The following is a 24,270-nucleotide window of genomic DNA, read 5'->3' on the forward strand; positions in this document are numbered from 1 at the left end:
GGCTAGAATGTTCTCTGTCCTGTAAAATATAAAAGTGAGCTTACCTGTTTAAAATAATCTTATGCGTACAGATTTTCTTACACGTGTACTAAAAATTGACTAGGATTTTTTTCTCTATATAAATGTTAGATCTTGAGAAACGTTTAAAAGGCTAAAAATCTACCGATTTAATAATCTCGATTGTGGTTAATAATATCATCATGATAAATAGTTTGTCTTATACATCAAATATTTTTACGACAGTTATTCGATGGTTTCTTTATTCGCGTCATTTATTTGATGAAAATTATCGTTATTTAAAATTCATTGCATCTTTTGAAAGAATAATGCTTAAATCAGACTGATATACGTAGAGACTTACACGTAAAAAGCACCTGTCGTATATTTCATATGTGAACATCGCAAACACTGTGCTTTAAAATTTTAAAATTGTACGTGGCATAATGTACATTGGTTAAAAATGTCCACCTTCTCATATTCTTAAATCGACATTTTGATTACCGATAGTTTGAATTCTTGGATGCAACAAATTAGCGCAACATTTTCTTAGCTGAAAGCATTCAGTTTTACCTGATCTGAACAGAAATCTTCCCTTTTAACCGACTTCATTAAATTTATTTATTGAAAATTTATTGATAGAAAACTATTAATTGAAAAATAGTTTATCAAAAAATTATTTGACAGATTTTTAATTGAACATTTCTATGATCTGGGTTACTTATGTTTCAAGGGAGCTGTAGTTCACTAGAAATTTTAGATTTGTAAAGTTGAATTTGAGCACAAATTTCATTGCAAATTTTTTTCTTTGTAATAACCAATTTTTGTTTTAAAACTGATTATTTGATTGGTGACCGCGATGGCTGATCGATACGAGAAGATTGAAAAGATAGGAGAGGGGAGTTATGGCCAAGTATGGAAAGTGAAATTGAGAGACGACCCAGCCAACTCCAAAAACAAGGTAAATTAATTTACTAACCGCTTTGACAAAATGGATTAACATCGTTTTTAATTATAAAAATGGACAGACAAGACAATATGGATTTAATTGATTTCAAATCGATTTTGAATTAATTGAATATTAAAGCTAAAAGATTGATTCAAGTCACCCGTTTTTTTTCTTTAAGTTTTAGTATATAACCATCTTTTACTCAATTTTAATCACTTTAAATTGATTCAAATGCTTTTTCGTTAGTTTATTTTATGAAAAAAAATTGAAATAAAATTCATTTAAATTAATTTAAAACCCATCGACTTGGATTTAAATCTATTTGTATTGATTTTTTCGTCCAACATCACTGAAAAGGGTTTTAATATCATGCCGCACTTGGATCCTAGACTTTCAAAATCAGACGGAAAAAACTCATCCAGTGTTATTTTTCTTTCCTACTTCGTGAAGTGGTTAGAACAAAAACCAGTATCAATGAACTTTTCCCACTAATTTTTTCAATATCCTATCGAAACTATTCCCACTGAGAATTGGCTATGTTCAGTCAGTCCTCTTGAATCTACTCTTTAAAAAATAATAGTTTTTTTTCGCCTCTAAAATCCTGCTTTTGGCTGCAAGTATTAATGAATGCAAGGAAAAACACTGAAAACCAAAAGTCGGAAAAGAAAATTTGATCTAACTTTACTTTGTATTTTGGAGTTTATTTGTTCTTTTTTAAAATTGTTTGCCTAATTTAATTCACATGAAATGCAAATAGTTAAAATGCAGATAAAATCAGGGGGAGGGGTGGTGAAGTGCTTAAATCTCCGTCTTTCAACTGAGAGTTCGAGACCCCATTGATCTGTGCTTTTTGCTTAAGGGTTACGCAACATTACACAGCCCAGAAAAACATTTAAAAACGAGCACAAGTGGTTCTGAGTAAAGAGCTGAACAGCTTGTAGATTGTTTTAACCCGTTTTTCCCTTATCGAAAGTACGCACTATCTTTAAAAAATTTTGAATATTTGCAGGTTCCGTGAAAACTGGATCCATATTTTGTTTTTAGTTCGTTCTGAAATTAATCAGGCTGGAGAAAGCGTCCAAGAAGGAAAGAGAGTATGCGGAACAAGAGGTTAAACTTCTCAAGACACTCAGTCACCCCAACATAGTCTCATTCAAGGTGGGGGTTTGATACATGCTTTGATACTAGTGGCAAAACAGAAGCAAGCTGATTTGTATGAAGACTGCCTTTGCTTTTTCGTTTTATGAATGGCTGTTTGTCTATAAAAGGTTTGAATGGTTGCGTTTACCTAGCGTTTTCGAATCGGAACATACTTTTTTCCCGTTAAACAAATTGTCTAATGTGATCCTTCAATCAATTCAATTGCTTACTTTAACAAGTAATATCTAGCGATAACATGCAGAGCAGGGGCGACAAAGTTCTCGAGTTCAAATCCCACCAGGAACTGTTTCGTTTTGCAAGCTGAAAAACTTGTCTTGAAAATTTTTTTGGGCATTCGTTTATCTGCTCACTTTGTCTGGGCATAGTTGCCACTGATGCTATTTCTTTTGGTTTGAGCAATTTTCACAATAATTAATTGTCATTTTTGATTCAGTCATGTAATTTGTAATTTTTCCAATCTGGTTTTGTATAGTTTCGTTTTTGGTTTGGTTTTTTGTTTTTTTTTGCTTCAAAGTTTTGTCTGAAATTTCAGCTTTCATTATATTACTTTAGTTACCCAATTTTGCGTTGCTTGAAAAAAAATTATTTTTCAAACTTATGTTTTTCCCGAAGAGGATTTCAAAACTTCTTAGCCCAAAATTTTGATTACAACATTTCTGTTTTCGGCTCAACTGGCGTCTACTCCAGTTTTAACGGCTTAGTTGCCGCTTGATTACGCTAGCGAGCAGCTAGTGTTTTTGTAAGAACTTTTTTTTCTAAACTAACTCGCAAAGAACTCACTTTTGTGCCTTTTTGCTATAATCACGATCTGTAGCATTGGAAATTTCATAAAATATGTTCTCGGATTTATTTGTGGCTAGTGTTAGTGATAGACTAAGCATCCGTCGCTGAGTGGTTAATGCGTGAGACTCATAACTTCTAGACCGCAGTAGGTCGTAGGGTCGAGGCTGATTTTTACTTTTTTTTATTGCACTTTTTAGAACTCTGGAGCTGCTTTTTGTCGAGTTCTCGCTAGTGTTTTCGAAGGGCAGCTTTGCCTTGTTCAAGTATTTTTGATTGATTTTTGAACGTTAACAAATGTGTTTGTCCATATTTTTTTTTAAATTTAAAATAATTCGAGACAAACGTATGAAATTTTGTAGATGTTTTTTTTGACATTTTGAAAATGTTTTAATCGATTCATTTTTTGTCCGGTAGCTATACTCTTGTGGTATCAATTTGCCTCAGTGTAAAAAAACTAAAAATCCTGCTAGCGATGTGTTGGGGAGCCTTTTTAGTAGAGCTGAATCGCAAAAATCCTTGACTACCTCACCGGCATTTAAAGGATAAAGTTTGATTATAGGGGAAAATTTTGTCTAAAATATTGTCATTTTAATTCATGATTGTTGCGAAATAAAACCATACAATCGATTATATTGTCATTGTTATCAATAATTTCTGCAACAAAAAAACATTAAAATCCAATAAAATGGATATTAATCCATTTTATATTTATTATACGTGATTATAATAGATAAAATCTCTATCTTTTTGCAAAATTATTTGCAAAACTTGCAACAACATCTGAATTACTCATGGCCTACTCGAAATTTTCGTAACGCCAATTCCGTCAGCTCTCCCTTTCTTCGTTTACGTTTACTCTGCCCTCAGTTTATTCTCCCCCATGTTTACCCCTATGTTATTTGTCCCCGCGTTTACCGCACCCACATGGAGGTGGGATAAGTGTGTGTGTGTGGGGGGGGGGGGGGGCTAAACAGAGGAAAGTAAACGAGGATGTGTAAGCGCGCGGTGGTGTAAACGTTGGGGATGCACGCGTTGAGGGGGTGGGGGGGGGGGGGTTGTCCCATGCCAAAAGGGCGACAGGGGACGTTAATTGACTGAAGTAAAGATCAGCAAATAATTGCGAATTTTAAAAATATATGAGAAAAAATTGTGAACCAAAAAACTGAAAGCAAGAGAACTATTTCCTAAGACAAAGTAAACCTAGTTTTGACTGATGTCACGTATATCAAGCCAAATTTACGAAATTTAACTGTTAGTTTTTGAATATACTGCATTGGGCTCGAAACTTTCAGAATAATTTTAAAACGATGATTATAATCCAATATAATTAATTCTAAAAAAATTAAGGTTATAATCCATTTTTAATCAATTATAATAGATTTTCTAAAAACTGTTTTTTAGAAACTGGCAATGAAAATCAAATCCAATCGATTTTTGTCCATGAACCAAACTGCAGTGCGAGTTGCGACCAAGAGATCTCATTTTTTGTTATTATGCCATTTGCTTCTGAGAAACACCCTCGTGACATCGAACAAAAATCTCTTTAGAACAGTTTGAGACTGTCGTTGAAAGATTTGAATGAGATGTGTAAATAAGTAGCCAACTCTTAGCGAGTACTTACAATTCAGGATCACTTCTGGTATGACTCGAAACAGACGCAGCTGGGGATAGTGATGAGTTTGTGTGAGGGGGGAGACCTCTACAAGGTGCTGAAGAGCAAGAAGGGAGGGGGAAAGTTAAGCGAACATGAAGTGATGCAGTGGTTCATTCAGATTGCACTCGCAGTTCAGGTAACAAATGTGACGTAATTAAAAAGGTTCCATAATATGTTACGTAACTAAAAAGGGATTCGTATTATAAGTTACGTAAGTAAAAAGGATTCGTTTGATATGTTACGTAATTTTACGGTTCTTGTAATGGTTTTGTACCTCTTTAATATGGAGTTTTTTCTCGTATTTCTAAATTATATTTTTCTTAACTTAACTTAAAATTTAATTCAGGTATCTTCAATGATGTTCTGTCAATATTCGATGATGTTCTTATAAAACGACTTGCTTGTAATTTTATTTTACTACAGGCGCTAAGATATAACAAATAAATTGAAACCGACCAGGAAAAATTTTAAGCAAAATTATAGCTTTTTTAAATTGCGGTAATTGATTTTTATTTACGAAAAAGATTAAACCGAACAGTTATTTTGTCTGCTGAAGATAAAATTAATACCATGCACAAAAAACCTTTAGATCATTTTCTCAGAAATACCTTTTTATTCATACAGTTTTATTCACGACTACACATGTTGAATGCTTTTATTAAAGTAGTTCAAAAAATATTATTAAGTTAAAAATTGATACGCCCATAGTGTTTTTACAGGCTCAAATTATTGTGCAACTGTGTTTTGACATGTTAGCAGTGACCGGCAAATACGGCGACAGCCGTCACGACGACAACCGTTTCTGATGGAACTTTTTAGACAAAGTACAATTCTGAGAAATACAAAACGCAAAATGGATTGTCTGAGAAATATAAAACAAGTTGTAACAATTAAGAACGCATTAACCATTATTTCCAGTTTTCTGGTCAAAATGAGGTCCGATAAGAAATTATCGGCAGCTAAATGTGAAAATAACTTGGCTAAAATTCTCGTTTTCAGGTGGTTCATTATCTGTAAAAATTTATTGGGGTATGGTATTGCTAGTATTTGTAGTAATTTTGGATGCCAATACATTTTTGTCGTCTTAATTTCCTGTCGCTTTATTTGCCCTACATCTTTAATTGCTTTATAAATCGGGTAAATTTTTCTTGTTTTGTTTGGTTATTTCAAAAAAAGTTACAATTCAAAAACTGATCTCATGTGATGTTGGATATCTTTAACAATATCCCCCTTTTGGAAAGGGCATATTCGTTATTAAGTTTATAATTCTCATATGCTTATCCGTTGATTCATTTTTAGTAGGGGGATATTCGTTTCTAGGTACCCGAGGGGGGATAAAGCTGAGGAGTTCCCAAAAAGTGACTTAAAAAACTGGCCATTTCAAACGAAGTGGTTAATCCGTTTTTAGGTTGTGTTTTTCCGATAAAAAATCTTAAACATTGTTCAAGCTCAGTTTTAATTTTTCGTGGTTCGACTTTTTTGGAAGGCAAATTATACTAATCATTTGACAGAAGTTCAAATGGCGGGAAAAGCGTGAATAGTTTATAGTTTAATTTTCGAATAAAACATTTACTATTGATTCTGTTTTCTTTGATTGGGTTAGTTTTTTTGATAAGAGTTTCAATCATACAAGATCGTGAAAGACGTAGTATATTGAAAAATGTTCAAATGTTTCCTCTAGATTTTTGACACTTATCCAGCTGTCTTTTGGCTATATTTACACAAGCGATGAGCAAGTTTTATCGAATCGAGTACTTGAATATTTTGTTCTTATTTGCTTGTCTAACAGAAAAGTATCTTCAGCTGTAACTTCTTGGTGTTACTATGTTAGAGTGGTCCCTGGAAAAAGCAACTATGATAGACAGGTCTCGCAAGTATTTTGCATGCAAGTAGTTTGAAAACCAATTTGTGTATAAAATATTCATTTCAAAAATCTCGCAAAATAAGTTGAGTCAGAAACATTTCAGATTGAAAATTGTAATTACTATGTTAATTATATCCAGAACTATGCTCTCCTCAACTTATTTTGCAATTTAACTACCGAAACTCGGGTAATTTGTTGTAATCAAAGAACAATCTTAGAATTTTCTTAATTTTCCAATTGAAAATGGTGAGGGGGGAGTTTTTACGCAAAAACTAATCATGAAATTTGTTTGAAAATAGACTGCAGCACCAGATTGGCAAACTTCTGTCCTCCTTCCGTTGACATTAGATGCATTGTTGGCTTGTATCACCGCTTATTGAATTGGCACGGAGCCATCTGCTTTGTTGTTGCATACTTTTTGGGGAACTTTTTTCTTCGTAACATAAACTTAATCAGTTTAAATACTATTTTAAGATACTCTAAACAACTGTTTTCTAGATAAAAAGAATTCGGCAACTGTTTTTTTTTGTGGTTCGTTGTTTGAGAATTTTTGCTAGCTGGAGATTTCATTTTTTTCTTGTAATTATGGCTGTTAAATTCAATTTGTTCACTATCAAGTGAACAATACTCAAAACTTTATTTGATTTTTAGCAATATTTGTAGACTCGTTAAAACTGAAAAATTGTGGCGAATATGTTTTTCGCTGACCAAAACGAATCACCTTTGGGTTGTAATATGTTTTCTCTGAGTTTTTTGGTTCATGAAGCGCAGTTTTGCGGACGGTTTTTTCTTCTCTTCTTCACTTTTGTTTTTCCTTTTATTTGGTTGCAGTCATACTCAATGTTTTATGTATCGCTAGTGGTGCGAAGCTCAGTTTCACCTGTGTAAAAAGTTGAAACCAATTAAATTTTTTTAAAATGAAATTTTTGTTATTACCAAAAACTTCAAGATATTTTTGTTTAATTATTGAAACTGTTGGGGCAAATTAAATTTTGAAAATGAGAAATGGTTGATGTTGAAAAATAAACAAAAATTTCGTGTATTGTGATATACATTAACAATTTTTATACTAAGATTACAGGCAGGGTAGAAATATAGCAAACGCGAATATGAGAAGACTTAATTGATTTAATTGAGTAAACAATGTTAGAAACAAGTAAACTTGAATGGTTTTTTTTTGAGATTTGATTTGGATTTTCCCCTGATGGGTTTTTTCCTTGATAGATTTTTTGACATTTGATTTGGAAACTTCATAAATGCTTCTAAAGAATTTTTTTTTCGCGCGTATCGGCTATTGAAGAAAACGGCGTAAAGGAAATTTTTAGTTCACTCATGTATATAGTGTTTTGATAATGTTAAATCGAGCCGACCTTAGTAACCAGAAACGCAGGTTTTTTTTACTGTTCCAGAAACTGGTCAATGTATAGTAATGATCTGTAATCAAGCAAAAACGAACAGGTAGAATTTTGGTATTAAGTTGTAAATTTGCCGAATATTGAAATTTAGACACACCGTAGCAGGGTTTAATATCCCAACTGAGTTGTTTTTCTTGTGTAACGACTAGATTTTCTGATATCGTGCTCAATATTCACAGCTGACTGATTGTTCTTCTCCAAGTATAATTAGTTGGTTTTGGTTTAAATTGGATGGTGCAACTTCACGAGGCGTGTGGGTGGTTTTTACGCCTTGTGCCTTATTTCAAAATGTTTGTAACCCAATTTTAATATGTTTATTGGTTGTCGATAGGGACTCCTAAATGTTTACTTTCCTTAATAAGAGGACCAATTACTTTTTAAATAGCCGTATTAGTCCGCATGGAATTTGTGTATAACAACCGCACGGTGTGAAACAAGTACAAACTTGATGTTCTGGTTTTAATTTCAGTACCTCCACAGCAAAAACATTCTGCACCGTGACCTCAAAACCCAGAACATCTTCCTCACCCGATCCAACCTAGTTAAAGTGGGGGACTTAGGGATTGCGAGGGAGTTGAAGGAGGACGAGATGGCCAGCACCCTCATAGGCACCCCATACTACATGAGTCCAGAGATATTCCAGAACATTCCCTACAGCTATAAGGTTAAGTACTGCCATGGTAAAATAAAAGTGAGATAGGCAGGTATTTTTTCTGATTTAATTTAGCGCAAAAAAATTAAAAGTAGCACATCGAAATTCGAAATCCATACGTTTTTTGTTAGCGCTCATTTTGATTCTTTACAAAAACTTTTTTTGTGTGAAGAAACTCACCAAATCGAAACGAAACAGTTGCGGACAATTTGATTGGGATGTTAAGTTTATACCTCGTATTTGCATGGTATAAGTTTCATATATTTTATAAAACTAAGCTCTACTTGAAACGTGTTTCCAGTCCGACATTTGGTCTCTTGGCTGTATCCTGTATGAGATGACGTCACTCAAACATGCCTTCACAGCCCACGCATTTAGCTCACTAGTCCATAAAATCATCAACGGAGAGGTAAAAATTATATATTTAATTTTTAAAAAAAACTTGAAGATTCATAAGTTTGGAAAGATTTTCACAGTTTTTACTAAAAGCGATGAACAGATTTTGGTTTGAGTCTATTATTTCAAGAGACAGCCTTAGTTTTGAGAGAAGAACAGTTTTTTTATCGGCAGCTAAAAATTGTTTGCTTAGTTTTTTATGAAATTTTTGCTTTGTTTGCTGTTATGAAGTATGTTTCTTGATATTGTAACAAAAGTCACGTTAATCTTTGTGGTTAAAGAGATGTGCAAAAAATGTCATTTCGACTGTTGGCAATGACTTATACGTTTTTTGGTGATTTTGAGGTTGCATTGCGGATCCAATTTTAAAATGAAAACTATGAAAAACAAAAATTGAAAAAATTAAATCTAATTATTCGAAAATTGTGAAGAGTATTGGGCGTTTCATGCAATCGGACTGATACATGTTGCAAACTTACTCATCCCAAGATACGATTTTTCTACGGAGTGAAGACACTTAATTATCTGTTTTTCATTTTTTGGGAAAAATCATTATAATTTGATAACGCTCAAAACTGATTTTTCTTGAATGAAAGAACTTGAATTCAAACTAAAAGAAAATGATTATTTTCAGTACCTGTGTACTGCTCATGTGTTTTATCCACGTGTTCTTGGAAGAAATCAAAGACATGTAGCTCATTTTTCGAGGCATCAGACTCTAAATCCAGAGGTGGCTTTTTAAAATGTTAAATGCTCATTTACTTATTCTTTTTTGCTGGTCGAAAGAACAATTTGTCTCATACTTTTTGATTGTGCTTACGAAAAGCAGCTTCGTTCCTGTGTAAAGTAGTTTATGAGCCAAAAACTTTTTCTAGAATTTTGCAAGTTTCTTGCTGTTCCCTAAACCCCGAATTTCAACTGTTGGTGTTACAAGGTAAAGTTGTGCCAGTCGGTCATATTTGGAAGTTTGACCTTGATTTGGAAGTTTAACCTTGATTTTGGGGAAAAAAATAATTTTTGTAAAATTCGAATCGACCAATGTTATGCTCAAGTTTTTTGCGACAACTGAAAATCAGAAGTTAATTATATCAGAGGAGAGAAATCAGTATTGCGGGAAAATCGATAAAAATCAGTCTAGAGTAAAATTGCTGTTCGCAATTTCACTGCAATCAACAACTCGAGTGGAGCTGTCTTGTTCCTAATAGAGAGCAAAGTGAAATCTTACGGAAGTATCATCGTTGGGCGAGAGAGAATCTTGATTGGGCAGACAGACGAGTGAAGCTGCCCAATGGTTCAGAAGACTAAACTTATTGATTTAAAATTACTTGTTACAAAAAACTTCTAGAGTTGCTTTATTTCTATTATTTGCCTAATTCTAGAGTCGCGTCACTCTGTGAAAACTTAATTTAATTTCTCGAGTGCAATTTGTATGATTATGTTGAGATTAGGCGAGTTTTAGGTTGATCCATCTGAAATGGATCAAGGGTCCACTGTCTAAAAAAAACTAATGATATTTTAGAGCTTCCGACCCTGTTTTTAGCGGCGTTCGCTTGTTTCAGGTATTTAGAGACGTAGGCATGGGGGCGTTCTTATTTCTAGAGTGGGGGGTATTTTGGTAGTGGCCTTTAAGCGGTAACACAGTTTGTAGTTTCATGTCTTACGCGAACCGAATTGGCTCCGACTGAATGTGGTATAAAAGCACAAGAGATAATGTCCCTACCTCTTGAGCCAATGTTTATAGAGCCTGTCTTCCTTAACCTCATATGCGACTTAAGTAGACGACTGTTACATAGTGTTTTTATGGCGCTCTGGAGCAACTGAAGAGAAGCTACCACAGATGACCGAAAGAGTGGAGACGACTGACAAGGAACGGCAGAAGTTTATCAAGAAAAATACGGAGGAAATAAAAAGGCGGTATGAAACCGTAAACGACAAATTATGGAATCTAGAGACGAGAATGGACACGATGAGCAGAGACCAAGCAGAGAATTCCTGTGCAATACAGTCCAAATTGGATGCGCTCTTCAGACACTCTATTACTTAAGAAAAGAACGGTATCAGACAAAACGGAGAAGCAACCCAGCACAGGGGTGGCCTTTGTGGAACCTCATGGCAAGAAACAGGAATCTACTCCATTGCCTCAGATCTATAAGAGCATAGGATCAGGGATGACAAAAACGGCAATAAAATGAGGCGCGTCGAACTCAACAAGGATACCAAGGGATTCGGGCACACACACGAGTGTAACACCGGATGCCATGACATGGGCAAACACTTGAGAAATGATGAATAGGACATAAGAAGCATTTGCAACAAGGAACACGAGTCGAGCGATAGAGGAGGAGGCGAATCTAGAAATGCCTTCCTGAAACCAAAGGAGTTTGAAGACGATTCAGGTGGTTGCATAGATACCTGGGTCTAAAGGTCACAGAAAGCGTACTCGACTTTCAATTCAAGTTCCTTTCATTTCAAATTTCTCAAGTTGGGTTAAATTTTTTGAACAAGTGTCAATCATAGGTGTTCTTGAATTTTCTTCTCGCTCTAATTAGACCTATCGCTGTTTAGCTTTTGATTTCTTCTCAGGTTATTTCTTTTTTTTCTGTGTCATAAGGAATGCAAATTCTACTTTCGAACAGCAAATGTCTAAAGGTCACAAAAAACGTAATCGACTTCTAGTTGCGACAGTGCTTTATAGTTTTCAGATTTCCATGCGGTTTAAAAATTTTACCTTCAATTCAAATTTCTCAGGTTGGGTTAAATTCATTGAACAAGTAAGTGTCAATCATAAGTGTTCTTTATACCGTTTGTGCCTCCAAAGGGCTTAAGGGCATTTTTTGTTAGCAAAGAAGCGCCAATTATAAATTGTTCTACAAATTCAAAAGCTTAAAGGGTGTCTCTCGTTTTCTGTGAAATTCGAACGTTGAGATTTTTCCCAAAACGTCAGTGTTTTTTTTTTGTTTCCCCGCGTTTTTTTTCTTTTCCAACTGCCAGTTGGCTAAATTGTAATATATCTTTTGTATTGCGCATAGCTTGAAAACAATTTTACAAGCCATGTTAACTTTCAAGATCGAAAACTTTTTTGCAGCCTCCAAAAATGCCGACTGGCTACAGTAAAGGTGTGTGTGACTTGATCTCCCGGATGCTGAACAGAGAAATAGAAGCCAGACCAAGTGCCAGGGACATCCTGCAGACACCGTTTGTACAGGAAAATATCAAGAAGTTTTTGGAGGAATCACAATCCAAACAGAAACGACCCAGCAGGTATTTTAAATTAGAAAAAGAATTTTGTGAAAAAATAGGGCTCTAGTCATGATGAAACTTGTTAAAATGAAAAATCATTGCACTAGTCATGACTTTAACAGAATCTATAATTGTCATTCAGTTTTTTTGTGCACCAGTTTTTTAAAGTAATTTACCGTCGTGGAAATGTCAATTTTTACGGATTATTTGAGAGATCAAGAACCAAACAGCTACTTTCCAGCTGTTTGGAATAACTCGCCGACGGCTTGTATTGAAAAACTGAGTTTATATTTGGTAAAGCGTTCAAAATATTTAGTGGTTAGTTACGTCTCCGCCTCTCAATCGAAAGGTCGGATGTTCAGATGTTCGAAAAATAACCAAAAAAAATTGCATGTAGTTTTTAAACAGGGGCACAACAGCAGATTGCCGTGATGAGTTAGCTGTACAGCTCTTGGGTTGGTCCTTTCCACCGTGGATAAATGGTCTTAATCTAGAATTGATTGACAAGAAATTGTTTGATACTACTTTTGTAGTCAAAAATCAGATTCGCTCCGATCAATTACAACTTGGTTTGTTCTAACAATTCCTACTTTTTTTTAGTTCCAGTGTCAAGGGCAGGCCTTCTTCTTCAAAACAGAAAGTGGTCAAAAAATATTCATCGGTAGGTCGCAAAAATAGCGAAAGCAGCGACAACAGCAAATTGCCAGCCATCAATTCAACACCTGAAAATGTGAATAACTTTGATCAAGACAATATTCCCACAATAAAGAAAGTGAACAATGTGGTTAGTCAGCAGGGAAAAAGCAACAGCGGAAGTAGTTCTAGTCTGAACAAATCGCCAGTCAAGTCGAATGTGAGAACAATTTTAGTTTGTAAATCTAAAATATGTGACGAAAATTTAAAAAGCTATAGTAAGCGACGAAAGTTATAGAGTTTTGAAATAATGACATGAGCAAAATATCTGACTTATAGATCTATTTTTAAAAGTATATTCAATTAATAATGGTGAGATCTTTAATTTACTTTTCCCATTTCTTCCGCCTCGGAAGTTTTTTTTCAACTTTTTCTTAATATCCAATTAATATAAAAAAAGGCATCAGGCTATTCAAAATAAATTTAATCTGGATACTTTAGTTCGTAAACAGATATTCTTTTTGTTTTTTTTAAGTACAAGCAGGGGGCGCCCTTTGTTTTTTAGTACACAGATATTAATAAAGAAATATTTAACCAGCAAAAAACACAGCATTGAAAATAATTTTTAGGTTTTGCCTTCCAAAGCCAAACGTACTGAGTCAGAAAGACGATCAAACGTGAGTTCCCCCAGAGCCCGAAGATCATCTCATGAATCATCAAGTATCCCATCTCCGAAAAACAACACCCCCAAAAAGAACTCATTAGGGGGGTCATTGCCACCTACACCTACTCTATTGCAAGAGCAATTACCACGACCATCCTCGAGTAAACCTAAATCAAATGTAAGGGTTCATTGTAATCATTATAAATCAATGGCTTTATTTTTTTTCAGAATTTAGCAGCTGATAACGTAAGTAGAAGCATATCTGTCGGCATGTTTATCTTGAGTTTTATTCGGAATGTTTTGCAAATCATTTGGTTTGATTTCTGTCATGTAAACTATTGTGCATGTTTTATTCAAGCGTATGGAGAACACATCTATATTTTTTTTCAAAAAAAATCTCTTAATGAAGGTTCAAAGATAGAGCATTTGTAATATTACGATTATTTTCTTCAATTTTTGGTAATTTTCTGCGTACAGTTTTCTTTCTATTCAGCAATTTACATAGCATGAGCTATATCTGCTACATTAAAGAGCATTTAATGCTGCTTGTTTTATATACGTATTATAGTGGTTTATATTTCTCAGCAATACAGTCGGAGAAAGATATGTTGTTAAGTCTTAAAGTCACGTAAAAACGGTTGTCGTTTGAAATACTGTCATTTTATTTGCCGAAAACCAAGTTTTGCCTCTCATTTTTTTAGTGCCGCTAATTGCCCGGGTTGACCAAAAATGTTTATCATACAATTCTCATAGATGGGAAATTTCTTTTCATACAATTCCATACGTACAGAAAATTGTATGAAAACTCTATAATAAACATTTTCCCCTAATTGGAAATTGTATAATAGAGGTTTTCTCCATAAACCAAAAAGTTGTTTTTTGTTTTTAAATTTATTTTCTGAAAAATTTTGGTTTGCGTTTGCAACCGAACACAAGTGACAAAGACCTTGGTTACTCAAAGCACCAAAGGTTGGACGGTCTTACATTTACAATGCATAAAACACGACTTCTTTCACAAATGATATTCCAGATTTCTTTCACAAATGATATAACAAAAGTAACAAACTTTTGATTTTTGGCAAAATTCTTCAGTGATGATTATTTTAAATTTTTGTATTTTCAAATTATCAGACATTGATCAAGGCATACATAAACACGGCATACAAAAGAAATAGGAATTTTCAGCGTTTTTGAAAAAAAAATTCAAGTGAAAAGAAGAAAAGCCAATATAATATCGTATCCAGGACTACGTTGTTCACACAAAAAATCGAAATTTGCATACAAAAAGTTTTTTTCGAAAAATGTTTGTTTGCGTACAAAATTCGATTTGCGGTTTAAAAAAAACAAAAAAATTTTTGGGGTAAATTTTCAAAATTACTTCGCCATCAAAAAATTTTAAATCAGTTTTTTTGTCACCATTCTGGTCAACTGTTCTCAAAAAGCCGCAGAAACGGTTTAATTTTTTTTCTATTGTTTTTCGAAAATGTATGAAAATTGTATGACAAGAATTTTCTCCATACACTTGATGTATGGATTTGTATGATAATGATTTTTGTTGTATGAATTGTATGATAAGAATTTTCGGCGTATGGAGGTCAACCCGGGTGAGCAAGTGTCGTTTTGTTAAAAAGCAATTGAGTATTCCTTATAGCAACAGTGGAGCCTGTATTGCCTCGTAATCAGTCAAACACGCAAAAGACTTACTAAATTTTTTTTTCTTAAATCATCCGTATCTTTTTTTTTAGTTGTTTCCGCATTTGCTTATGAGCGAGAAAAGCAATCTGGTTTTTATGCCGTTTTCGTGGTGACAAATAGGAAAAGGTATTCTGGATCTGTTTGGCAATCTGCCCCCCCCCCCTCCCGCGCCTCCGGCATCTAGTAAAGAATCTCCACCACTATCAATGAATACAGTAAATAAGCACTTGAGCTTTGTATTAGAATTTTAATTTTGCTTCAATCTGATTTGAAAAGGGAGAGATTGTTCAGTAGATCCAGTATTTTTCATTCTAGTTTTTTTCACTAGTAAATCAAAATTGCTTATCAAAGTTTGAAGACACTTTTGTAGATCGTGATTTTTTTTTCAGTTCAGTTCAAACTCTTTTACTGGCGCAAGGAAGGTAGATCATACTACTATCTAACAATTGAAGTGGAAAAGGCGCAAAAAATCATGAATGACTTCTAGTTTGTAAATGACTTGTATTTTTCTAGAATTCACAGTGAAATAAGATTTTTGATTTTTGATCCAATTTTGTGACTTTGACTTAATTATATCAAAAAAAGTCAGCCATATTAGATTCTGAAAATTGAAATATCTTTTGGGCCATGCGTTTTTGGAACTCCAAAATTAAAATTTTTTCATAATTGTCAGTCATTTTTTGAAGACTTCTTTCGTTCATTGGCACAACAGTCTGTCGGCCATGTTTATATTTACACAAGGGGAGCGATAATTGGAAGTCATTGCTGCGAGAATAGTTTTTTCTATTAGTGTTTCAGGCTTCTAAGTGGAAACTTTTTCCACCTCATCTTTGAAAAAGAATAGAACTGGAGTTTCGTTTTTAGAAGATGTACATGCATGCATTTAGAATTTTTTGGCCCAAACTCAACATAATCAGAAGAATATCTGATTTAAATAGATCCTTTATTTTCAACTCAATGTATACAAAGTATTCAACAAAAAGAGAACATTTCAGATTTAGTATACATTCGTCTTTTTCAATTCAATGTATACAATTAATTCAACAGTAAAAAGAAGCATTCAGATTTAAAACATATTCGTCTTTTTCAATTCAATGATAACAAATAAAATAATCGAAAAAAATTCAGATTAAACATTACGAAGCCAAATTGTGCATTTTGTGAATTGTAAGCAGGTTCCGCAACAAGGACGCTCCCTTTGCTTTTTTGTTCTTTCATTCTCTTTGATCATTCATACAAAACTTTATCATGTTCAAAGTTTTGCCTCTGGAAGCCAGGAGCATGCAGACACAGTTTTGTGCGCCTGTCGAGTGCATAGTTTGACCTCGTAATGAAACATAATCGTCATTTTCAACTCAATGTATTTAAATAAGTTTCTCTTTTCAGCGACCTGTGTCCGGGCGACCCCAAAGCGTGAGGAAAGTATCTGAACCCGTCAAAAGTGCAGCCACTCCGTCTCATATCAGGCTAGTCAAAGTGTTTTAAGAAGTTACTGCAAAATGTCAAGGCTTTTTAGATTATTTTTGCTGTTTGATTGCGCTCAGAAAAACTTTTTGTTGCTCCTGATCTGTCCCATTCAATCAACCCCGTGTATAACTGTGTATTTTATCGTTATAAGGCTCATATTTAATTTGATATCGTTTAAGGGTTTTTCGTATATTTTGTAACGCGTACAAAAAATTGTGGGCGTTTATTGTATAACATGAACAAAGCACTGCAATGAATGCTTCTGGAATTCAACCATTGTTGTTGTTGTTGTTCTAGGAAAAGCAGTGCTTCCTCTGTAGCTTCAGTTTCTTCAGTAGGATCAGATTCAGAAGTGGTAAGTATGTTTGTAATTCCAAAAAATTATATATTTAGAGATAAAATACAAATTAAGGTCACCTGCAAAAAAAGTATTGATCGGCAGTCGAATGTGGACAAAAGTTTAGTTGATGAATGTTAAGAATTATTAAAACAAATTATTGAAATGATTTTTTGTTGATGAATCATAATTACACTTTGCGAGCTTGTGAAGCCAAGTGTATTTGTACGAACCTTCATTTTTTCCAATTTAAGACGCAAATAAAAGTGCTACTTCTGGTGGCACTTTTGAATTGGTAGGCTGCTGCAGCTGTATCATGCATTTTTAGTTCATCAAATGAGCCGACTGAATGTTATTTGTTTCAAACAGCAGTGCAATGATAGAAAGGATCAATGTATCCAGAAAATTTTTGAAATGCATAGTTTATGCATAATTTGGCTTTATGCTTTCGAATTTATTACATTCAAAATTGTGTTTTTTTTTATTTGGTGCCACTTTTGCTAGATCGATTGGCCATTTATTAGCATATGTAGCTGCGTTTTTGGTGGCTATTTCTGGGAGTTCTAAGCGTTCGTGGCTGAGTTTTTAGTGCGTGAGACTCAAAATTGCTAGGCCACAGAGCGAATCAGACACGTAGTTTTCGCTAATTTGAGGCTTATTTCATTTTTTCTAATTTCAATTAATAGAGCTGCTTTTTTGTCATGTTCTCGCTAGTGTTTGCGAAGCGCAGCTTCGCCTCGGTGTGTAATGGTGTAATTTTAGCCTTTGAGCACGTCAGTTTGCGTGCAATCCACGTGAAGAAAAAGTTCTATCATTCGAAAGTTATGATAATTTTCTCACAGTCAATTGACCATTTTTGCCTGTTAATATAAAATCGTTAATTATCTGTGTGAAACTAACCATAACTTGATCAATCCCTCTCAAAGGTTAAAATCAGGCCTTCTCATTTTCGAAAGTCAAATATTTGATTGTTCATATAATGATTAGCAATCAAATTACAATCTGCTTGATAATTCTAAATATCAACTATTGTTCTTGTTTTATTGAGCTATAACTAATCAAACACAAAGTGAACTCGAAATAATTGATTATAATTTTCAAATGCTTAAGTCATGAAACAGAGCGGACTGCTTTTTGTTTTCAACCGTTAGATTAACCAATTTCATAACTTTTCCTAACTTATTTCAATTGATTTATTTCAGCGTCGTTCCAAAGCGCGTGAAGAAAGGTTGAGAAAGAAAGAACAAGAGTACGCCGAGAAATTAGTGAAAGGTGAAGCTAGATTTTTCAGTTTATTTTTCTTCAAAATTAGACCAGCAATTTTTTTAAAGCTTTTTGAGATGTTTGTTTGCGTTTTATTGACAGATGTTGTTTAAAGAAAAGTGAGCAACTCAGCTCAAATCTTTTCTGATTTTTTTGCATCTTATTATTGGCTCGGCCAACATCAAAATTGTATTAGTGCGTACTTTAATTGATTTTGCTTCTTGTTTTCAGACAAAATAAAAGAGAAAGTACCCGAAGAAATTACGGAGCAGGTTAGTAACAATAAAAACAAAGTCTATCTTAATTTGCTCAATTTCTTTCATGTCAATTTTATTATAACCGTCTATTTATACTGTCTAAGATGTTTTCAAGCGACAATGTGCGAATTGAGGACGCTTTTTTTAGGTCGTGTTGTTTTTTTTTGTTTTTTTTTGGAAAACTTTTTTACGCTCAAACTTGATTTTAGCGGTTTTCACTTTGTGATTTTTTAAAATCCTTTTGTTAAATTGAAGAAAAATGAGTTCTCCAATTACAAAAGTTCAAATGAAGCAAAGACCGTGAATGAATTCTAACTTCGAAAAAAGACAGTAATTTTAAGATTTCCGATAGGAAGTGATAATTTACAATTAATCTAGTTTGTTTTTTGGTTAGTTCTCTCTTAAAAGTGTCAAATAAAATTAATTCTTGAAATTCAGTGAGTTCTCGGGTTGACAAAAAGTGCTAGTCATACAATTTTTTTATGGAAAAATGCTTAGCATACAAATTCATTTGATTGCATAGAAAAAAAATGTATGAAATTAGCATGACTAGCATTTTTTTCAATTAATGGAATCGTATTGCAAGCATTTTTCTATAAGGAATTGATTGATTTGCATTTTTGTCACACTCCAGATTAGAAAACCAGGTTAAACGGCATCAAAATTGCAGACTAAACTAAGCATTGAGATATGCCAACTTAGTTAAGCTATTGAATTATACAATGTTATAAGAAAAAGTTGTATTACTTTTTGTATATCGAAACAAAGCCTCGATTTCGAAGATTCAGTGGTGAAAATTGTGGCCTGTTTTTGGACATATTTAGGTTTAGATGTTGTTATTATCCAAAATTGAAAAAAAAATTCTGACTCAGAAAACCTTCATTGTGATTTTTGATTCTTCTTTGTAAAAAAGAGAGGATCTAGTCTTTGTTATAGGCAAAAAATTGAATTTTTTGCATTCAAAAACAATTTTGTTTAGAGAAATGTTTAATTGTTTATAAAACTGGTTTACCGACTATGATGAAATTTCGGAAAACTTTCTTCAATTTTGAATTTTTTATATAAAAAAAGGCTATTATACAGTTTAAACTGGAAGTTTTCATTTTCATCAGTTTTGCAAATTAAAAGGTCTTTTATTCAAGAAAAAAAGACAATGATTTTTTCAAAAAAATAGTGAAAAACGAGTTTGAAGGATTTGGCAATTTTTGTTTGTTTGAAAAAATGCTCTTTATACAGTTTGAATAAATGGAAATTAAATGATTCGCATTTTTTAATAGACCTCATTAATGGAAGTATATGATATATCCAGGTTTTGAGGCCTTGAATTTTTTATAGTTTAAGAAATAAAAACTTCAACCAAAAAAATTAATCACTTTGTTTATCAGTTTCGTTTATCATTTTTCCAACTGTTTTTTAGCTAAGTTTCAAACATTCAAATCGACAATTTTAATTTTTTTTGTAAAATCTGAGAGAAATCTAATATTTTGAACTCTGTACGTGACGAAAATCTTGGGATTCGTGCTTTTTTCTCAAAAAATAAAGATAGTTTTTAGTCGACTGATATATCACATTGCAGCCTTTTTTAAAATAATTTTTCGAGCTGCTTCGAAAAGTTTCTTTTTATACTTCTGAGAGTCATGAAAAGACATTTTGCTTTTTTTTAGGGACGAAGTTATGGCGAGTGCGAATATAAGTGATGGATAATATTTACTATCTTTGCAATTAACTAAGCAGATATTTTACCCTCTTCGCCCAGAAAGCGTTGCACTATTTGGCCTTTCTTCCTAAGTGATGATGACCGAAGTGAGATTATACTCGAATAAGTCGTGTTTTTCGGAAAACAGGTTTATCAAAAAAATGCAATAAAATTTTTAAATGTTTTTCAGAGGGCTCTTAAGCGATGAATTTGCTGTGTGCAACTAGTTTAGAAAATAAGTTTTTTGTCATTGTTATTTTTTCTCAGTTGATACGCTTCTCTGACATTTTCATTATCCGTCTGTTGCCTCGGCTGCTTTTGATCCAAGATAATCATCTCTCACCAACAGGGTGTAAGCAACGCTTTTAGTTAAGATAGATCTAGTGTTTAAATACCTTTTTATAATTTGTGCAAAAATTGGGGTGTGCATTTAAGAGTAGCTGCCTACGAGGTCATTTTTCCTCATGTAAACACTTTTTGCACAATTTTTTCTTCGGGATTTTACAGAAATGAGAAAGTCGATGCATCATGTATATTCAAAGTTTCCTTGTTGCAAAAGCATATTCAAATTAGCCTTTGTTTGCGCTCAAATGTTTCTGGCGTTATTCTTTTTATTAAAAAACTATCAGTAAAACAGGGGCGGATCCAGGATTTTCTCGAGGGGGCGGATTTTCTTTAAAAAATCGAAAATTTTGTCGGCTTTGTTTTAGGTCGACCAAATGTGTTTTCTGAGCTCTCCCAAATCACTAAAAAGACCCATTTTGACCAATTTTTTTTTGCGCCGGAGACAAATTTTTGAATCGCGTTTTTCCGGAGCGCACTCCCCCCTCAAAATTAGTATACATTGGCGTCAAAGGCGCCTTTTGAAAGTTTTTAGTGTGCGTCACCAAAAATTGATATATCAAAATAGTACTACGTGGGGACCCTTTGGGTCGGCAGGGGGTCGAGTCCCTGAGGTGGAGGCGTCTTCCCCCCCCCCCCCTAAATCCGCTGGTGCAGAAAATAAAAACTATCTGTTCTCCCAAATCGGGTCATTTTTACCATAAAAAAGTATGCAAGATTTTGAGACTCTGAGGTCGTTTTTTCTCCCTAAAATTGCTTCTTGAATTTTTGAACATTGTATGTTGCCTTATTTTTAATGATCAAATTTTCGAAAACAACGAAGAAAAAAGGAATACTGATTTGAAACTTTTTTCACAGGAAGAAGTGTTGAAGCCTTATAGTAGCAATTCAAACGGCAACAAAGAAGTCAGCCGAAATCATTCTCCCGATGACGACGAAACAGACTCGACTTGTCCAAACAGCGAACTAGATCAGACTATAGTTCAACGGCCAGTGATATCGGACAATTGTGTACAGAACTCTTCCCCGAGTCAAGTCGAGAGTCCGCCTTCTGGGTCTCCGAGATGGGCCGAGAAGCTGCCGGTTGAGAGAAAAGAATCAGTTTCAAGTGATGTTAGCCACGAAGCAAACGTGTAAGTGACCTTTTTAAATCAAATTCGATTTTTTTCTTCAATTTTTTTCGTTGCCTTGTTTCTAAATGATCGTTGTTTGTACTTCTCAGTTCCTATGTCTTCTGAACATTCACGTTACAAAAATTGAAGTTGATTGAAAAGAAAATTAATATATTTTTTTGCTTTTTATAGTCGGAAGAGACTAAACAGTTTTTTTAGGCCGCAAAAAAAAAAACAGGTGTATGGTTCAAAAGGGGTCTAGTGATATTTAAACGCTATTTAAAGCTTTCCAAAACTTTTTGCTTATGTCGAGAAAAACGGGTTCAAAAGTTCTAGTTCAAATTTTTTGCAGGGTAATGTAATTTGTATTTTTTCCGCAAACGGCATATGATCTATCAAACACTTTTGCGCTTTTCTTTAGATCCGCTGTTTGCATTATGTTCGGTTTTTCGTGTTAAAACTGGTTCATGTTTTTGTAGTGAAGTTTAAGGTCACAATTTTTTGCCTCTTTTTTTTAAACATTGCTTATTTTAAGCATTCTTGTTTTTTGGATGTATTTTTTCTTATGATGTCATAATTATGTAAGTTGCACTATAAGCAACTTAAATTTATTGTTCGTTTCAGTGAACTGGAGGAATTTGTGAATGTTTTGAGTGAAACTCTCAACCAGCAACAACTTGACAATGAGTTCCCCGAACTTGTAAACAACCATGATCAACAAGTCAACATATCAGGTAAGATATAAAAAACGGCAAGCTTCTTTTTTTCAAGAAACAAATTGCTATGGTATAGTTTACGCCAATTATCACTGTTGAAAACCGATTTGACGCGTCTAAATGAAATTATGACTGTAGTAGGTACATCTGCGAGTTGAAGTTTCTGGACCATCGTCAAGTTTTCAGTTCTTCGAAAATGAAATTCAAATTTTGAATATGCCAATGAAAATTTGAGCATATCACAATTATTTGGAACTTTTTCGACCGTTCACGAGAAATTTGTTTGATAATAGGATAGAAATTGTTGCGAGTGACTTTTATTTTGGTTTTCGGAGTTTCTTGGCTAATTTTCATGAATATTATTTTTTACGCATAACAGTTTCAATTGTAAGATAAATTGAACAATCTCGCCAAGTTTAAAGCAAAAAATAGAGCCCAAAATTTGGGTAAACGTTTCCCTTGAACTCAAGAACGTCCAAACAAAAGGAAAAATGTTGAATTGATTTTATTTTCTATCGCCATAATTTTTGTCTCGGCAATGATTTTAAAAATCCAGTGTTCTCCCATCAAGTGATCGCCTGCTAATTTTAAATCATCTGTCTTCCAACAACTCATTTTGAAAACGCTTTTTAGAAAGTTATGCCGCTTTTAGGGGGATGGGCCACTTCATTGGTCACTAAAGGGACAAGGGGTGCTTGATTGATAGTTGACGTTTTTTCGAGTTGTTTTCAGCAAATACTCTTGAGCCTGAAATGATGCAGACGATCACTATGAGTGCGAAGCCGAAAGACAGAGTGGCAGTTATTGAGAGGGAATTGGAAAATGTGTTCGATGAAGAAAAGATTAAAGTATGCATGCAGATATTATTGAATTCAAATCCAACCGACAATGAGGAAAGCACAGAGGTAAGTAGTGCACTTTTTTTCAATATTATTATCTTCTTAATCATTTTTATTGATGATGACGATAATGACGACGATGAACTTTGTTAAACTTAAATTTGACAAAACGTTTTGTCTTCATTTTTTATTATCATAATCAGTAATTTTTCTAGAAATCTTATTTTGTTCTTAAACTTTATAGTGTTCTTTTTTTGGATGCGGTTGAAAATATGTTAAGTTGAGAATTTTTTTCATCCAATGATGTTTGGTTGATTTTTAATTTAGTTTATTCTGAATACAAACAGTTCAATGCTTACTGTTTTTGTTGTAAATTATGATGAGCTTAAAAGTTTAGAGCTATAAGTAACAAGTTATTAATTTGTATTATTGTTTGTTTGTTATGTTCATTATTGCTCTTTTTTGCAGGAAACACTGACAGACATTCTTGGTGGGAAGGAGATTTTTGAGAAGTACATCGGACGTTTCTGGCACCTCATGATTCTTTCCAAGTCTTCAGTGTCCAAATATGGAATCAATAATGCGACACTCAAGAACTAAACGGGACGAAAATTGATGTTTAAAAACTCATTTCAATGCTAAAACCCTTCCCTTGATGAATTGTCGAAGTCATTTTTATTCTTTCTTGTTGCGTTTATTTTTGAAAAAATAGTGCAGCCAATTTGGCGCGTAGGACTATCCAAGTTTTTTCTTCTTCATACGTTGTCATATCTTTGCTTTTTCTGTTAGATTCGGTTACACATATGAAAAAAAACAAATACATTTCAATTTGAAAATTTAAACTTAGCAAAATTCAATTTGATCGTGTTTAAATAATTTAGTGTTTGAGATCAATTTCATGCTATTGTTTCTAGTAGTGGTCTGACTGCAAACAGTCAGGCTTCAACAAAAATTTTCAATTAATAGTAATAAAACATGATTAGTTAGTAAGAACTATCATATTCAAAGGTAGTAGGCGAGAAGCCATAGTATAAACGAAACTCACAGTGCTCAAATAGTCAAACAGCGAGTTCGAGACGAGGCAGATAAACATATGAGGTTGTTGGAGGAGACTGTGTCGACATTGTCTTTCGTCTGT

The 24,270-nt window shown here is 33.6% G+C and overlaps 1 protein-coding gene across 3 annotated transcripts; it reads left to right on the top strand.

Moving 5' to 3' along the window:
* The first annotated feature begins 257 nt into the window (after positions 1-257).
* On the top strand, positions 258-23,947 carry LOC134853377 (serine/threonine-protein kinase Nek4-like). 3 transcript variants are annotated; one of them, XM_063869363.1, is made up of 17 exons: positions 258-958; positions 1,991-2,104; positions 4,519-4,680; positions 8,293-8,487; positions 8,777-8,884; positions 11,957-12,132; positions 12,712-12,964; positions 13,374-13,421; positions 13,637-13,654; positions 16,490-16,569; positions 16,868-16,925; positions 18,110-18,179; positions 18,402-18,442; positions 21,324-21,598; positions 22,202-22,311; positions 23,026-23,198; positions 23,601-23,947. In XM_063869363.1, the coding sequence occupies exons 1-17, from the start codon at positions 857-859 to the stop codon at positions 23,730-23,732; spliced, it is 2,115 nt and encodes a 704-aa protein (XP_063725433.1). In that variant the 5' UTR covers positions 258-856; the 3' UTR covers positions 23,733-23,947. The 3 variants fall into 3 exon arrangements, with proteins under 3 accessions (XP_063725433.1, XP_063725431.1, XP_063725434.1); XM_063869361.1 differs by lacking the exon at positions 13,637-13,654 and having other exon boundaries at positions 13,374-13,586; XM_063869364.1 differs by lacking the exon at positions 13,374-13,421 and having other exon boundaries at positions 268-958.
* The last annotated feature ends 323 nt before the right edge of the window (positions 23,948-24,270 follow it).

This window comes from Symsagittifera roscoffensis, chromosome 8 (genome assembly GCF_963678635.1).
Source record: "Symsagittifera roscoffensis chromosome 8, txSymRosc1.1, whole genome shotgun sequence".
Taxonomy (NCBI): domain Eukaryota; kingdom Metazoa; phylum Xenacoelomorpha; order Acoela; family Convolutidae; genus Symsagittifera; species Symsagittifera roscoffensis.

Bases quoted from the DNA above. Each gene is read 5' to 3' on its own strand.
- LOC134853377 (XM_063869361.1), top strand. From the start codon at position 857: ATGGCTGATCGATACGAGAAGATTGAAAAGATAGGAGAGGGGAGTTAT. The intron at 16,926-18,109 runs GTAAGTATGTTT...GATTTATTTCAG, and splicing joins TAGGATCAGATTCAGAAGTG to CGTCGTTCCAAAGCGCGTGA. The intron at 22,312-23,025 runs GTAAGATATAAA...AGTTGTTTTCAG, and splicing joins TCAACAAGTCAACATATCAG to CAAATACTCTTGAGCCTGAA.